The sequence below is a fragment of the Microcaecilia unicolor genome, chromosome 8 (genome assembly GCF_901765095.1).
Source record: "Microcaecilia unicolor chromosome 8, aMicUni1.1, whole genome shotgun sequence".
NCBI lineage: Eukaryota > Metazoa > Chordata > Amphibia > Gymnophiona > Siphonopidae > Microcaecilia > Microcaecilia unicolor.
Genome location: NC_044038.1, coordinates 97832774 through 97850285, shown reverse-complemented (window position 1 = coordinate 97850285; position 17512 = coordinate 97832774). Strand labels below are relative to the sequence as shown.

At 50.9% G+C, this 17512-nt stretch overlaps 1 protein-coding gene across 1 annotated transcript in view; it reads right to left on the bottom strand.

The window, feature by feature from the left end:
• The window catches only part of CYSTM1 (cysteine rich transmembrane module containing 1), a 308284-nt gene that overhangs the window by 197012 nt on the left and 93760 nt on the right, over positions 1–17512 (bottom strand). Inside the window, exon 3 of the mRNA XM_030212061.1 lies at positions 624–865. Within this exon, the coding sequence (XP_030067921.1) occupies positions 624–865 (242 nt within the window). The remainder of the gene's footprint in view (positions 1–623; positions 866–17512) is intronic.

Below are 17512 nucleotides of genomic sequence, written 5' to 3'. Positions count from 1 at the left end.
ACAGAGAGGACACATAGGGAAAGGGACTATTGAAGAGAGGAAGACAAGATAAAGGTTACGAGCAAGTGACAAGAGTCAAAAGCAGCATCAAACAGGTAGGCATTTAGCCTGGATTTGAAGGCGGCCAGGGATGGAACTTGACGTAAAGGCTCAGGAAGCCTATTCCAGGCATAAGGTGACTGCAAAGAACTGGCTAACAGCAGTGTGGTACCCGGTCATAGTTGAAAGAAGAAGTGCCACGGTGCGTACCTCCCTACAGACATCTTCCCCATTCTGATCCTCCTTCAAGTGTCAAAATCCCCCCTGGAATCCCCTGTTCTGATCCCCCCATCATCAAACCCCACCCTCATCCAATCTCCCCTGCCCATCAAAAAACACCACCTCAAAAAAACAAGCCCAGCTCCCCCCCAGAGGCTGACCCCAGCCTGAGGTCTCCATGGTAGTTCAGTAGCCCCTTGTAGTGAGCTTTCTTTGAGGAGAACAGACTAAATAAAAATATTTGTGATTTAATCGGACATACAGACACCTCTCACCTGAACCAACTAGCTCCACTACATCACAAGACCCACCAAACTGGAGGGTTTTTGGATTACACAATACATAAATTATGTCATATTTGTTACCTGTGTTTTTAGGAGCGTCTGCATACATTGGTCCAGGAGGACCCTGCCAGCCATACTGTGGATAGCCTTGATAGGCTGGCTGTCCTGGTGGATATGGTCCTGCAGGTCCAGGGGGGTAACCAGGATAGGCGTTAGGAACTGGTCCACCTGGCTGTTGTGTGTAAGGTGGATATGGGGCAGATGGGCCTGGGCCTGAATATGGAGGAGGATTTTCGTAGTTCATGTAGCCTGGTAAACTTTTTCTGAAAGAAAAAATAAATTATCTTAACAGAATAGAACTACATTATATTTTCATATTTCAGCTAGGCCACAACAAAGAATGGGATTTTAAAACAGGCAGAGTTCCAGGTGTTTACGGTCTGATAATAAAGACACTTGTTGAACCAGTTACCTCTGTATTTAGATTTATATTACCTGAAAATAACTTCAGAACACTGTATCAAAATAACATCCCTGTTAGACCGCAGAATTTATTTATGTGGGCTTCTATTACAATGGGTTATTTTACTGCTAATCTGGGTTATTAGTAACTAGGTCTTATTGCATAAAATGGGACCTGTGCTAAAATAGCACGAGTTAGTTGTAAAATAACCAGTCTTAATGGTAGCCTGCACTGAGAGCCTGAAAGATGCTACAAACTACTATGTGGAAAATGATGAAGAAAAAGCAAATGTGCTACTGTTCTGTTTCACTGAAGAAAATCCCAGACAAGGGCCATGATTGACTGGCAAAAGTACATATGAGAATGGAGCGGATATAGCACCGTTCACAGACGAGAGTGTTTATGAACAACTTGAAAATCTAAAGGTGGACAAGGGGATCCATCACAGGATATTGAGAGAGCTCAGAAAGGTTCTGGCAGGTCCTCTTAAAGATTTGTTTAATAAATCCTTGGAGACGGGGGAGGTTCCATGGGATTGGAAAAGAGCAGATGTGGTCCCTCTTCACAAAAGTGCTGACAGAGAAGCTGGAAACTACAGGCCGGTAAGCCTCACTTCGGTTGTTGGAAAAGTAATGGATGTGATGCTGAAAGAAAGGATAGTGAATTTTCTGGAATCCAATAAATTGCAAGATCTGAGACAACATGGTTTTACCAAAGGTAAATTGTGCCAAACGAATCAAGGACATGCGATACAGTGGTGGAAATAAGTATTTGATCCCTTGCTGATTTTGTAAGTTTGCCCACTGACAAAGACATGAGCAGCCCATAATTGAAGGGTAGGTTATTGGTAACAGTGAGAGATAGCACATCACAAATTAAATCCGGAAAATCACATTGTGGAAAGTATATGAATTTATTTGCATTCTGCAGAGGGAAATAAGTATTTAATCCCTCTGGCAAACAAGACCTAATACTTGGTGGCAAAACCCTTGTTGGCAAGCACAGCGGTCAGACGTCTTCTGTAGTTGATGATGAGGTTTGCACACATGTCAGGAGGAATTTTGGTCCACTCCTCTTTGCAGATCATCTCTAAATCATTAAGAGTTCTGGGCTGTCGCTTGGCAACTCGCAGCTTCAGCTCCCTCCATAAGTTTTCAATGGGATTAAGGTCTGGTGACTGGCTAGGCCACTCCATGACCCTAATGTGCTTCTTCCTGAGCCACTCCTTTGTTGCCTTGGCTGTATGTTTTGGGTCCTTGTCGTGCTGGAAGACCCAGCCACGACCCATTTTTAAGGCCCTGGCGGAGGGAAGGAGGTTGTCACTCAGAATTGTACGGTACATGGCCCCATCCATTCTCCCATTGATGCGGTGAAGTAGTCCTGTGCCCTTAGCAGAGAAACACCCCCAAAACATAACATTTCCACCTCCATGCTTGACAGTGGGGACGGTGTTCTTTGGGTCATAGGCAGCATTTCTCTTCCTCCAAACACGGCGAGTTGAGTTCATGCCAAAGAGCTCAATTTTTGTCTCATCTGACCACAGCACCTTCTCCCAATCACTCTCGGCATCATCCAGGTGTTCACTGGCAAACTTCAGACGGGCCGTCACATGTGCCTTCCGGAGCAGGGGGACCTTGCGGGCACTGCAGGATTGCAATCCGTTATGTCGTAATGTGTTACCAATGGTTTTCGTGGTGACAGTGGTCCCAGCTGCCTAGAGATCATTGACAAGTTCCCCCCTTGTAGTTGTAGGCTGATTTCTAACCTTCCTCATGATCAAGGATACCCCACGAGGTGAGATTTTGCGTGGAGCCCCAGATCTTTGTCGATTGACAGTCATTTTGTACTTCTTCCATTTTCTTACTATGGCACCAACAGTTGTCTCCTTCTCGCCCAGCGTCTTACTGATGGTTTGTAGCCCATTCCAGCCTTGTGCAGGTGTATGATCTTGTCCCTGACATCCTTAGACAGCTCCTTGCTCTTGGCCATTTTGTAGAGGTTAGAGTCTGACTGATTCACTGAGTCTGTGGACAGGTGTCTTTCATACAGGTGACCATTGCCGACAGCTGTCTGTCATGCAGGTAACGAGTTGATTTGGAGCATCTACCTGGTCTGTAGGGGCCAGATCTCTTACTGGTTGGTGGGGGATCAAATACTTATTTCCCTCTGCAGAATGCAAATAAATTCATATACTTTCCACAATGTGATTTTCCGGATTTAATTTGTGATGTGCTATCTCTCACTGTTACCAATAACCTACCCTTCAATTATGGGCTGCTCATGTCTTTGTCAGTGGGCAAACTTACAAAATCAGCAAGGGATCAAATACTTATTTCCACCACTGTAGATGTAATCTATTTAGATTCAGCAAAGCCTTTGAAACGGTTCCTCACAGGAGGCTCTTAAATAAACTTGACAGGCTGAAGATAGGACCCAACATGAGGAACTGGTTGACGGACAGACGCCAGAGGGTGGTGGTTAATGGAATCCACTGGAGGGGAGAAAAGTGAGTATTAGAGTGCCTCAAGGATCGGTGCTGGGGCCGATTCTGTTCAGTAAATTTGTGAATGACACTGCCGAAGGGTTAACAGGTATAAAGTCTGCCTTGTTGTGGATGATACCAAGATTTGTAACAGAGTGGACACTCAAAAGGGAGTGGAAAATGTGAAAAAGGATCTTCAGAAGCTAGAAGAGTGGTCTAATGTTTGGCAATTAAAATTCAATGCAAAGAAGTGCAAAGTGATGCACTTCGGGAATAGAAATCCACGAGAGACATACGTGTTAGGTGGTGAGAGTCTGATATGCACAGACAGGAAGAGGAATCTTGGGGCGTCAGTATCTGAGAATCTGACGGCAACGAAACAGTGTGTCAAGGTGGTGGCCGTAGCCAGAAGGATGCTAGGCTGTATAGAGAGAGGTGTAACCACCAGAAGAAAGGATGTGTTGATGCCCCTGTACAAGTCATTGGTTAGGCCCCACCTGGAGTACTGTGTTCAGTTTTGGAGGCCGTATGTTGCTAAGGATGTAAAAAGACCTGAAGAAGTGCAAAGAAAAGCTTAAAAAATGGTATGGGATTTGCGTTACAAGACATACAAGGAGAGACTTGTTGACCTGAACATGTATACCGTGGAGGAAAGAAGAAACAGGGGTGAAATGATACAGACGTTCAAATATCTGAAAGGTATTAATCCGCAAACAAACCTTTTCCGGTGATGGAAAGGCAGTAGAACTAGAGGACATAAATGAGGTTGAAGGGGGGGGGGGGGGGGGCAGACTCAGGAAAAATGTCAGGAAGTATTTTTTCAAGGAGAGAGTGGTGGATACTTTGGATGCCCTTCCGCGGGAGGTGGTGATTAAAACAGTAACGGAATTCAAAAATGCGTGGGATAAACACAAAGGAATCCTGTTCAGAAGGAATGGATCCACAGAAGCTTAGCAGAGATTGGGTGGCAACACCAGTAATTGGGAAGCAAAGCTAGTGCTGGGCAGACTTCTACGGTCTGTGTCCTGAAAATGGCAAAGACAAATCAAGGTCAGGTATACATATAAAGCAGCACATATGAGTTTATCTTCTTGGGCAGACTGGATGGACCGTACAGGTCTTTATCTGCCGTCACCTACTATCTCTATATATAAAAGGCACCTCCAACGTTCGAATGAAGCCTCAAGCCGGAAACTTGAGGCGGCCGAGATATCCGGTTTGGCAGTTTGGCCATGAGTGTCTGCCCCGCCCTCGCGTCATAACGCGATGACGTCGAGGGCGGAGCAAACACAATCAACGAATCAAGGAAGCCCATTGGTTAATCTCTGTTTCCACTCCCCAACGCAGCCGTCATTCCCATACACTGAAAACCAAACAAAATCGCCACTGCACCCCATCCTGCCGCCCACACTCCCCCTCACCCACCCTCCCGCAGCTGCTTGCTCACCGTCCTGCCGCACCCCCCCTCTCCTCTCCGATTCTGGCCATGCAGCAGGACGATTACTACACACGAGTGGAACTGACCCAATCAACTACAATGTAAGCAAGGAGGCCCATTGGTTAATCTCTATTTCCACTCCCAACACAGCCGTCATTCCCATACACTCAAAACAAAGCACACCTACAAGCTGCTGATACACATTGTCGTTTTTTTTTCCCTTCTTCCATCTGAAACACGTCTAAAGCTGTTTCTACTGGATAAACTGAGCCTTTACAGGGAAAGGACAAAAAGTTTTTGTTTTCTTACTGCACACCTTTTTCATTTATTTGAAAGCTACACATCTGTACATATCAATATCATGAAATCTAAACTACATATCACTAAAACAGTTTATCCAGCCGTTCCCTGTCAATGTGTGTCACTGAAAGAGTATGAGGGAGCTCTAGCTGCCTGTGGGTCACGACAGGACTTAGCTGCTGGACGCCAGAAGCAGTGTCTCCTTAGGTTGATAGCAAATAGCACCCCCCCCCCCCCCCCCCCCACCAAGCACCTCGGAGGGAGGAAGGGAGGGGACAGGACCATGGAACTGGGAGGGAAGGAAAGGGACTCGAACTGGTAGGGGGACCATGGAACTGGGAGGCGTACTATGGAACTGGGAGGCGCACTATGGAACTGGGAGGGAGGGAAGGTGACCCTGGAACTTGGAGGGAAGGTGACCCTGGAACTGGGAGGGTGGGGACCCTGAAACTCTGAGGGAGGGTGGGGGGGGGACCCTGAAACTCTGAGGGAGGGTGGGGGGGGGAACCTGAAACTGGAAGGGACCCTGGAACTCTGAGGGAGGGAGGGGGGGATGACCCTGGAACTCGGAGGGACGGAGGGGGGAAGAGGGGCCCCTGGCACACACTGATTCTCACACACACACACACACACACTCTCTCTCTCTCTCACAGACACACTCGCACCCAGTCTCACTCTCTCTCTGTCACACACACACCAAACTCGCACATTCACTCTCTTTCACACACTCTCTCAAACATACACACTCCGATGAAAACCTTGCCAGAAACGGGCCTTTTTCACTAGTGTTACTATAAAAGGCAATTCTGTAAATTAGTACCTAAAAATAAGTTCCAACTTATGACATCGAGGCGCCTAAATCTTAGTGCCAATTTATAGAATTGCCACCATAGCTAGAAGGTGGAACTACAGGCTAAACACAGTACTCTGATCTCAGTACTTGGAAGACCAATGGCATTGAGATTTTTTTCATATGCTTGATTTATATAATTTTGGTTTGTTTTTTTTAAGTGTGATATTTCCTTATGTACATTGCCCTGAGCTTCCATTAGGCAATTAGCCAACCGAAGCAAATCAATGACAGACAGACATTACTGCACAGGGGAATGATAGAATCCTCTCTCTTGACATCTATAATGCAGACACTAGATCTTCCTGATATCAGTCCAGAGTATAAAGCATAGCTGTGGTTTATCAGGAGCAAGTTATGTTAATATAGAATGTCTTCAACAATTGATGGAGGACTAGAAGCACAAAATGTTCAGTCTAGGCAATAAAATTCCTGATCTGGAAGCCCTAATGGTGGGAAATAAACTTGGCCATTATGGAGACACTAAGAAAAAAGGCCCGTTTCTGAACGCAATGAAACGGGCGCTAGCAAGGTTCTGTAAAGGGTATGATACATACCTGTAGCAGTTGTTCTCCGAGGACAGCAGGCTGATTGTTCTCACGACTGGGTGACGTCCGCGGCAGCCCCCACCAACCGGAAAGAAGCTTCGCGGGACGGTCGGCACGCAGGGCACGCCCACCGCGCATGCGCGGCCGTCTTCCCGCCCGTGCGCGACCGCTCCCGCCAGTTGAATGACTAGCAAAAAGATGAAACACACAACTCCAAAGGGGAGGAGGGAGGGTAGGTGAGAACAATCAGCCAGCTGTCCTCGGAGAACAACTGCTACAGGTATGTATCATACCCTTTCTCCGAGGACAAGCAGGCTGCTTGTTCTCACGACTGGGGTATCCCTAGCTCTCAGGCTCACTCAAAACAAGAACCCAGGTCAATTGAACCTCGCAACGGCGAGGGAACAACAGAAATTGACCTACGAAGAACAACTAACTGAGAGTGCAGCCTGACCAGAATAAATTCGGGTCCTGGAGGGTGGAGTTGGATTTACACCCCAAACAGATTCTGCAGCACCGACTGCCCAAACCGACTGTCGCGTCGGGTATCCTGCTGGAGGCAGTAATGTGATGTGAATGTGTGGACAGATGACCACGTCGCAGCCTTGCAGATCTCTTCAATAGTGGCTGACTTCAAGTGGGCCACCGACGCTGCCATGGCTCTGACACTATGAGCCGTGACATGACCCTCAAGAGTCAGCCCAGCCTGGGCGTAAGTGAAGGAAATGCAATCTGCTAGCCAATTGGAGATGGTGCGTTTCCCGACAGCGACCCCTAGCCTGTTAGGGTCGAAAGAAATAAACAATTGGGCGGACTGTCTGTTGGGCTGTGTCCGCTCCAGATAGAAGGCCAAAGCTCTCTTGCAGTCCAATGTGTGCAACTGACGTTCAGCAGGGCGGGTATGCGGCCTGGGGAAGAATGTTGGCAAGACAATTGACTGGTTAAGATGGAACTCCGACACCACCTTCGGCAGGAACTTTGGGTGGGTGCGGAGCACTACTCTGTTGTGATGAAATTTGGTATATGGAGCATGAGCTACTAGGGCTTGAAGCTCACTGACCCTACGAGCTGAAGTAACTGCCACCAAGAAAATGACCTTCCAGGTCAAGTACTTCAGATGGCAGGAATTCAGTGGCTCAAAAGGAGGTTTCATCAGCTGGGTGAGGACGACGTTGAGATCCCATGACACAGTAGGAGGCTTGATAGGGGGCTTTGACAAAAGCAAGCCTCTCATGAATCGAACGACTAAAGGCTCTCCAGAGATGGCTTTACCTTCCACACGATAATGGTAAGCACTAATCGCACTAAGGTGATTCCTTACTGAGTTGGTCTTGAGGCCAGACTCTGATAAGTGCAGAAGGTATTCAAGCAGGTTCTGTGCAGGGCAAGAGCGAGGTTCTAGGGCCTTGCTCTCACACCAACGACAAACCTCCTCCACTTGAAAAAGTAACTCTTTTAGTGGAATCCTTCCTAGAGGCAAGCAAGACCCGGGAGACACCCTCAGACAGACCCAACGCAGCGAAGTCTACGCCCTCAACATCCAGGCCGTGAGAGCCAGGGATTGAAGGTTGGGGTGCAGCAACGCTCCGTCGTTCTGCGAAATGAGAGTCGGAAAACACTCCAATCTCCACGGTTCTTCTGAGGACAACTCCAGAAGAAGAGGGAACCAGATCTGACGGGGCCAAAAGGGCGCTATCAGAATCATGGTGCCGCGGTCTTGCTTGAGCTTCAGTAAGGTCTTCCCCACCAAAGGTATGGGAGGATAAGCATACATGAGGCCGGTCCCCCAATGAAGGAGAAAGGCATCTGACGCTAGCCTGCCGTGTGTCTGAAGTCTGGAACAGAACAGAGGCAGCTTGTGGTTGGTCTGAGAGGCGAAAAGATCCACCGAGGGGGTGCCCCACTCTCGGAAGATCTTGCGTACCACTCTGGAATGGAGCGACCACTCGTGCGGTTGCATGACTCTGCTCAATCTGTCGGCCAGACTGTTGTTTACGCCTGCCAGGTATGTGGCCTGGAGGAGCATGCCGAACCGGCACGCCCAACGCCACATCCCGACGGCTTCCTGACACAGGGGGCGAGATCCGGTGCCCCCCTGCTTGTTGACGTAATACATTGCAACCTGATTGTCTGTCCGAATTTGGATAATTTGGTAGGACAGCCGATCTCTGAAAGCCTTCAGTGCGTTCCAGATCGCTCGGAGCTCCAGGAGGTTGATCTGTAGATCCTTTTCCTGGAGGGACCACAGACCCTGGGTGTGAAGCCCATCGACGTGGGCTCCCCACCCCAGGCGAGATGCATCCGTCGTCAGCACTTTCGAAGGCTGCGGAATTTGGAATGGACGTCCCAGGGTCAAATTGGTCCGGATGGTCCACCAGAGCAGTGAAGTGCGGCAACTGGTGGAGAGGCGGATGACATCTTCTAGATTCCAGGTGGCTTGGAACCACTGGGAAGCTAGGGTCCATTGAGCAGATCTCATGTGAAGACGAGCCATGGGAGTCACATGAACTGTGGAGGCCATATGACCCAGAAGTCTCAACATCTGCCGAGCTGTGACCTGCTGAGACGCTCTGGTCTGCGAAGCCAGGGCCAGGAGATTGGTGGCCCGCGCTTCGGGAAGGTAGGCCTGAGCCGTCTGGGTATTCAGCAGCGCTCCTATGAATTCCAGAGACTGGGATGGCTGGAGATGGGACTTTGGGTAATTTATCACAAACCCCAGCAGCTCCAGAAGTTGAATAGTGCACTGCATGGACCGGAGGGCTCCTGCCTCCGAGGTGTTCTTGACCAGCCAATCGTCGAGATATGGGAACACGTGCACTCCCAGCCTGCGTAGGTACGCCGCCACCACCACGAGGCACTTCATAAACACTCGTGGGGCGGAGGCGAGCCCAAAGGGCAGCACACAATACTGAAAGTGCCGTGCGCCCAGGCGGAATCTGAGATACTGTCTGTGAGCTGGCAGTATCGGGATGTGAGTATATGCATCCTTTAATCCAGGGAACATAGCCAATCGTTTTTCTGAATCATTGGCAGAAGGGTGCCCAAGGAAAGCATCCTGAACTTTTCTTTGACCAGGAATTTGTTCAGGCCTCTCAGGTCTAGGATGGGACGCATCCCCCCTGTTTTCTTTTCCACAAGGAAGTACCTGGAATAGAATCCCTGCCCTTCCTGCCCGGGTGGTACGGGCTCGACCGCATTGGCGCTGAGAAGGGCGGAGAGTTCCTCTGCAAGTACCTGCTTGTGATGGGAGCTGAAGGATTGAGCTCCCGGAGGACAATTTGGAGGCAGGGAGGCCAAATTCAGGGCGTATCCGCACCGCACTATTTGGAGAACCCACTGGTCGGAGGTTATGAGAGGCCACCTTTGGTGAAAAATTTTAACCTCCCCCCGACCGGCAGATCGTCCGGTACGGACACTTTGAGGGCGGCTATGTTTCGTGGATCCAGTCAAAAGCCCGTCCCTGGCTTTTGCTGTGGAGGCGCAGGGGGCTGCTTAGGCGCACGCTGTTGACGGGAACGAGCGCGCTGGGGCTGTCCCTGTGCCTGACGAGGCCTTCGGGCCGGCTGGTTGTACCTACGCTTTGCAAAAGAATAGGGTGCAGCCTGCCGGGCCCGGGAAAAACGTCCACCTGCTGAGGTGGATGCTGAAGGCGCCCGGTGGGAGAGCTTGTCGAGAGCGGTTTCCCGCTGATGCAGTTGGTCCACCATCTGCTCGACCTTCTCACCAAAAATGTTATCCCCCCGGCAAGGGACGTCAGCCAGTCTCTGCTGGGTGCGGTTGTCCAGGTCAGAGGCACGCAGCCATGACAGCCTGCGCATCACTATACCTTGGGCCGCAGCACGAGATGCCACGTCACAGGTGTCAAAAATACCCCTGGACAGGAACTTTCTGCACGCCTTCAGCTGCCTGACCACCTCCTGATAAGGCCTGGACTGCTCCGGCGGGAGCTTCTCGACCAGGTCCGCCAGTTGTTGCACATAGGTCCGCATGTGAATGCTCATATAGAGCAGGTATGACTGGATGCGGGTCACGAGCATGGAGGATTGGTAGGCCTTCCTCCCAAACGAGTCCAGAGTGCGAGACTCCCGCCCCGGGGGCGCCGAGGCGGTATCCCTCGAACTCCGTGCCCTCTTGAGAGCAGAATCCACGACCGCTGAGTCATGGGGCAATTGGGGCCGCATGAGCTCTGGGTCAGAGTGGATCCTGTACTGGGACTCTGCTTTCTTGGGAATGGTGGGGTTAGTTAATGGTCGCACCCAGTTCCGGAGCAGCGTCTCCTTCAGGACATTGTGCAGCGGCACCGTGGAGGACTCTCTAGGTGGTGATGGATAGTCGAGGACCTCGAGCATCTCGGCCCTCGGCTCTTCCACAGAGACCACGGGGAAGGGAATGCTGATAGACATATCCCGCACAAAGGAGGCAAAGGAGAGACTCTCAGGAGGTGAGAGCTTCCTCTCCGGGGAAGGCGTGGGGTCCGAGGGAAGGCCCGTAGACTCCTCTGAGGAGAAATATCTAGGGTCCTCCTCTTCCCCCCACGAGTCCTCATCCTCGGTATCGGACATTAGCTCATGTAGCTGAGTCCTGTACCGGGCCCGGCTCGACGTCGAGGCCCCGAGGTCTCGGTGTCGTCGAGCGGTGGACTCCCGCGCCGGCGGGGACGGAGCTCCCTCCATCGACGTCGACGGGGACTCCACCTGCGTGGCAGTCGAGACCGGCACCGCAAGCGGCGGCGGTGTCGACAGCCCCGGTGCCGGGCTAGAGCTCGCCGGCGCCACAGTCATCGGCGCCGAGGGCGCAAGCACCCCCGGCGCCGGCACAGCCTGGCGCATCAGCCCTTCCAGGATCCCCGGAAGGATGGCTCTGAGGCACTCGTCCAGGCCCGCTGCCGGGAAAGGCGGTGGGGCCGGTAAGGGTGTCGGTGCCGGAAGCTGCTGGGAGCCAGGAGACGGCACCGAGGTGCCGGAACCCCGACGCGTCGGTACCTCCACAACCGACGGGGACCTCTCCTCTCGACGATGACGCTTCGGCGTCGACTCCTCATCGGGATGCACCGAGGGCGCCCGGTGACGACGCTTCTTGTCCTTTTTTCGATGCACGTCACCGGCGCCGGAGGGCATGGAGGAGGAGGAGGTCGATCCCCCTCGGTCTCGAGGTACCGGGTCAGACAGGGTTCGGTCCCGTGGCTCACGAGCTGAGGGAGTGACCGGGGCCGACTGCCCGCGCGGCCTCTCAACCCCACTCTCACCGGCGGCCCGACGGGACCTGTTCTCCTGGGGTCGCTGCCATCGGTGCCGATGTCTCGGGCATCGATACCGGTACCGAAGAACCGGCCTTCGATACCGATGCCGTCGAGGTCGACGTCGAGGGGCCGGCGCAAGTTCCAAAAAGACGGTCCCGCAGAACTTGCCTCGCAACCTGAGTCCGTTTCCGGAGACCGAGACACAAAGCACACGACTTGAGATTGTGCTCCGGCCCGAGGCACTGGAGGCACCAAGCGTGGGTGTCGGTCTGCGAGATCGGCCAGCCGCAGCGACCACACTTTTTAAATCCACTCGGGACCTTCGAGGACATCGACGGAAAAATCGCGTCGGCGAAGTCAAAGTCGTCAATGGTGGCTAAAATCACACCACGAAAAAATAAACGACCGAGCGACCACTAGGCCGCAACGTGGCGTCCCCGCTAGAAGCGAGGGAAAAGGGGAGCGCGTGCTCCACACGCGCAGATTTGTTTTTTTTTTTTTTGTTTGTTTTTTTTTAACAAACAAGAAAAGGGAAAAACCGGACGGTAATCCGGAGCGAAGCAACGATCCGCGTAAACGCGGTCGAAAAATCCGGCGGCTGAAAACAGAGAGAGTGGCAAAAGCACAACTCTCTCCAGTCGCGGAAAAAAAGGAACTGGCGGGAGCGGTCGCGCACGGGCGGGAAGACGGCCGCGCATGCGCGGTGGGCGTGCCCTGCGTGCCGACCGTCCCGCGAAGCTTCTTTCCGGTTGGTGGGGGCTGCCGCGGACGTCACCCAGTCGTGAGAACAAGCAGCCTGCTTGTCCTCGGAGAATGGTAATTTTGTTTTAAGGAAACTGTTAGGAGAGAGTATGTGTGTGAGAGAGAGAGCGTGTGAGTGAGTGTGTGATTGAGACACAGCGTGTGTCTGTCGGAGTGAGTGTAGTGTGTCCTGTCCACATCGAGCAATCTGTTCTCTCCCCCTGGTCTCCCATCCTCTCCATATGTGTCTGTATGTTTCCTTCCAGCCATATAGAGTGCCCCCCTCCCTGTCTCTCTGGCCTCTGAGTTGTAGGCCCTCCTCCCTGTCCCCTGTGAGTTGTAGGCATCCCCTCCCTCCCTTCCTCCGTCTCCCTCTGTGGCCTTTGATTTCCAGGGCCCCTCCCTCCGTTCCTCCAAGAACAGCATCCCCCCCACCCCGAGGTAACCACTCACCGCAGTCCCTCAATGTTTGCAGAAGCCCGGCAAGTGCAACAACCCCCCCCACCCAGAAACACAGGGTCATGGGGCACTCGCTTCCCCCCCCAGGGCTGTAGCTCACTGCCCCCCCCCCCCTCGGAGGCCGCCACTCACCCCCCTAGGTCGACGGAGGCAGCGCTTTAAAGTAATGCCAGCTGAGAGGAAGATAAGCACAGTACAGCAGTGTCGCGTTCAGCTTTCCCCCTCTCTATCTGAGAAACAGAAAATGAGGGGAGGACGCAGAGAGAGTGAAGGGAAAAGGTGAACGCGAGGGTGTTGTATTGTGCTTCTCTTCCTGTGAGCTGGCATTACTTTAAAGCGCTGCCTCCATCGACCTCAGGGTGCGAGTGAGCGACGGCCCTGGGGGGGGGGGGGGGGGGGGTGTGGCCGCCGACGTCGAGGCTGTGTGCCTGCCTGGCTCCGTACCTGCGTCCCACGTTATTCCTGGTGGGGGGGGGGAGGGGGGGTTGTTGTTGCTCCGCCTCCGAGCCTGTGACTTGTCCGTTTCGCCCCTCGAGTGTCATTGCTCCGCCCTCGACGTCATCACGTTGTGACGCGAGGGCGGGGCAGACACTCATGGGCATACCGGATATCTCGGCCGCCTCAAACTTCCGGCTGGAGGCTTCATTAGAACGTTGGGGTTGCCTTTTATATATAGAGAAGATGGTTCAATGACTTATGAATGGGATATATCACCATACCTGATTTTCACCTATTTAGGAAGAACAGAAAAAGAAAAAAAAAAGGGGGGGGGGAGATTAGTTCTCGCTGTCAAAAACAAATGAGGACAATATTGAGACGGCAGTGGTCAGTGTTTTTATAAAATAGACTGCTGATCTGGGTCTGCAGCAGCACCCAAATGTTATGCAGGTAAGGTCAACATTCAGAGATGTACCTGCATAGCTAACCAGGCAAAGAAAGTACTGAAATTTAACTGGTCCTACTTTCCTGTTAGCTATGCGGATACTGGCACCAAATATCACTGGTGTCCACCAGTGTTCCCTTTAAGGTGAGTACATGAGCGATCACTCATACATGGAGAGCGTTGACCTATTACAGAAACCAAATCTGATTTTAGTGCTACCCATGGAACCCAACCCAATTCTTGACCATCTACTGACAACGTTCTGCTCAAAATATAAATTCTTTGCATCATGCATATCTCACAGGTTTTCGAGTATACCATAATATGTCATGCAAAAAAGACAGACAAATATCCAATTTTTGCAGATTGCATTGAAAAGTTCATGTTCTCTGCATTAGGTATTCTTGGAACATAGGATCTTACTACTCTATGCATTATGGGGCCCATTTATAGAGTGGCGGGTAAGCCCAACGCGGGCTTACCGCTCACTCTTCTGAGACTACCACCAACCCAACGCGGCCGCTGGTGGTAGCCCCTCCCCAAGCGCGCACCATTTCCGTGGAAAAAAGAAAACCCCCAGAAATGGCTTGTGTGGCAGTAACCCGGCGGTAATCGGGCATCATCAGGTTAGCACAGGAGCCCTTATTGCCACCTCAACAGGTGGCAGTAAGGGCTCCCCGCCGCAGAGCCATGTGTGTCTGGGGGCTTTTACCCACTGTGGTAAAAAAAAAAAAAAGGCCCCTGCCGCTAGCACAGGGCCCTTTTTCCCCACAGCTTGGTAAAAGGACCCCTATATATCAAGCATATCAGATCTGCACATATCACATTCTTTGTTAATTTTGCATCCAGCTCATTTTCGAAAGAGAAAGGCGCCCATATTCCGACCTGAGTTGGGATATGGGCGCCTTTCTCTCGTGGGCGCCCAAATCGGTATAATCGAAAGCCGATTTTGGGCGCCTCCAACTGCAGTCCGTCGCGGGAACGAACAAAGTTGATGGGGGCGTGTCGGAGGCGTGGTGAAGGTGGGACTGGGGCGTGTTTATCGGGAGGAGAGATGGGCACCATCGGCCGATAATGGAAAAAAGAAGGGCGTTTTTAGCGAGAATTTAGGTCACTTTTTTGGACCCTTTTTTTTCCACCACCAAGTCCCAAAAAAGTGCCCTAAATGACCAGATGACCACCGGAGAGAATCGGGGATGATCACCTGACTCCCTCAGTGGTCACTAACCCCCTCCCACCAAAAAAAAAAAAAAAAAAAAAAAACAACTTTAAAAAACTTTTTTTGACAGCCTCAAATGTCATACCCAGCTCCCTGACAGCAGTATGCAGGTCCCTGGAGCAGTTGTTAGTGGGTGCAGTGCACTTCAGGCAGGTGGACCCAGGCCCATCCCCCCCTACCTGTTACACTTGTGGTGGTAAATGGGAGCCCTCTAAACCCCCCCCCCCCTAAAACCCACTGTACCCACATGTAAGTGCCCTCCTTCACCCATAAGTGCTATGGTAATGGTGTAGAGTTGTGGGGAGTGGGTTTTGGGGAGGATTTGGGGGTCTCAGCACCCAAGGTAAGGGAGCTATGGACCTGGGAGGTAATTTAATGTTTTTTAAAATTTTTTTAGAAGTCCCCCTAGGGTGCCCGGTTGGTGTCCTGGCATGTGAGGGGGACCAGTACACAATGAATCCTGGCCCCTCCCACAACCCAATGCCTTGTGTTTGTTCGTTTTTTAGAGGGGCGCCTTTGGTTTCCATTATCGCTGAAAACCGAGGGCGCCCATCTCAAATCCACCCAAATTCTAGGCATTTGGGCGATTCCAACCGTATTTTTGAAAAAAAAGATGGACGCCCATGTTTTTTGAAAAAATACGGTTCAGACCGCCCCTTCTCGTAGACGTTCCCGGAGATGGGCGTCCTTAGAAATGGGCGGCCCATTTCAATTATGCCCCTCTATATATCTTAAGCATATCAGATCCGCACATATCACATTCTTTGTTAATTTTGCAAGTTAAGCTTCCCATGTTTAACCGCACGGAGCGGGAGAGAAGAGAAACGCCGGTGAGGCCACCTCGAGGTGAAGCCTAAAGGGAACCCCGGGACCAACCCAACCCCATGACTGACCACTGCGAGCCCACACCAATCGTGGTGGCTGCGGAGTGAGAAGCCCGCACCCACCCCACGATAAGCTGATGCCCCTGCGTCCACCTGCATAGTCCATCCCCTCACCCTGAAGCCCGAAACATACTGAAGCTCTCAGAGTCACGGAGACGCTGAGCCCTGGGGCAACACTCCTAATTCACCTGAGTAAATTATCTATAATTATTTTTAAAAAACAAAGATCCAGGTTTTATCGCACCCTATCAAACATGGCCTACCAGGAGCCCAAACTGAACTAATACCAAAATTAATACCATCAAATTACTCCTAGCAATTTACTCCTTATCACTGAGCCACCTAACACTAACTACCCCACTCTCAGAAAGTAACATAATCACCAAAGACTGCCTCATCAAACCGACAACAACCAAATAAGGAAGATCAACAACATGTGGACAACCCCAACAGAAGGGAAAGAAACCCCATAACAAACCCACAACAACAAAGAAACAACAACAACTAACAAAAATCCACACCAAACAATTCAAATCGGCTACATCAACGCCAGATCCGTAGTAAACAAAACAACACTAGTAACAGACTGGATCACATCAGAAAACCTTAATCTACTTTTCATGGAAACCTGAATCCATGATCAAAAGGACCCCATAATCCTAGATCTCTGCCCCCCAGGATATAAAATCACTCACTGGACCAGAAAGGAAAAGAGAGGCGGAGGCATAGCATTAATCTTGTCGACCCCAGTTTACCATCAAAACCACTGCCGAGTCCATAACACCCAAACTTGAAATCGCCTCAATCAGAATCCACAACAAAACCCTGCTTGATCACCTGAATTGTGTTCTGTTTTATAGACCACCAGGTAATTGGAACGAAGGCCAGACAATCTTCACTGATTTCATTTCAAACACATGTGCGACCAACGCCAATATACTAATATAAGGAGACATCAACCTTCACCTAGAAGACCCAAACTCCACTAATGCACGAGAATGTAAGGAATTCCTCCACTTAATGGCCACAAATGCAAGCAACCCATGTCAAAGGGTACACTCAACCTCATCTCACACAAACTGTCAACAGACCAAAACCTAATAACAGATATTAAATGGACAGAAACACCATGGATCGATCACTACAAACTAAACCTATCACTAAAATTTATTTATTTTTATTTATAACATTTATACCCCGCTCTTTCCCGCTCGATAGCAGGTTCAGTGCGGCTTACAAGGTATGGTACAAAGTATGAAAGCAGTAACTTTAGAGCAAAAAAGTAACCTAATACAAAGAATAAAGCTCTAATGGCAAAATACGTGCTTACAAAAAATGAAGAAAAAGCCCTCAGAAACCGTGGGTAGGATACCCAGGGTTTAGTGCGCGGTTATGTTTTTGCCCAATTATAGAACCGTGGCGTGTGTTATAAGAATAACATAACCGCGCACTAAACCCTGGGTA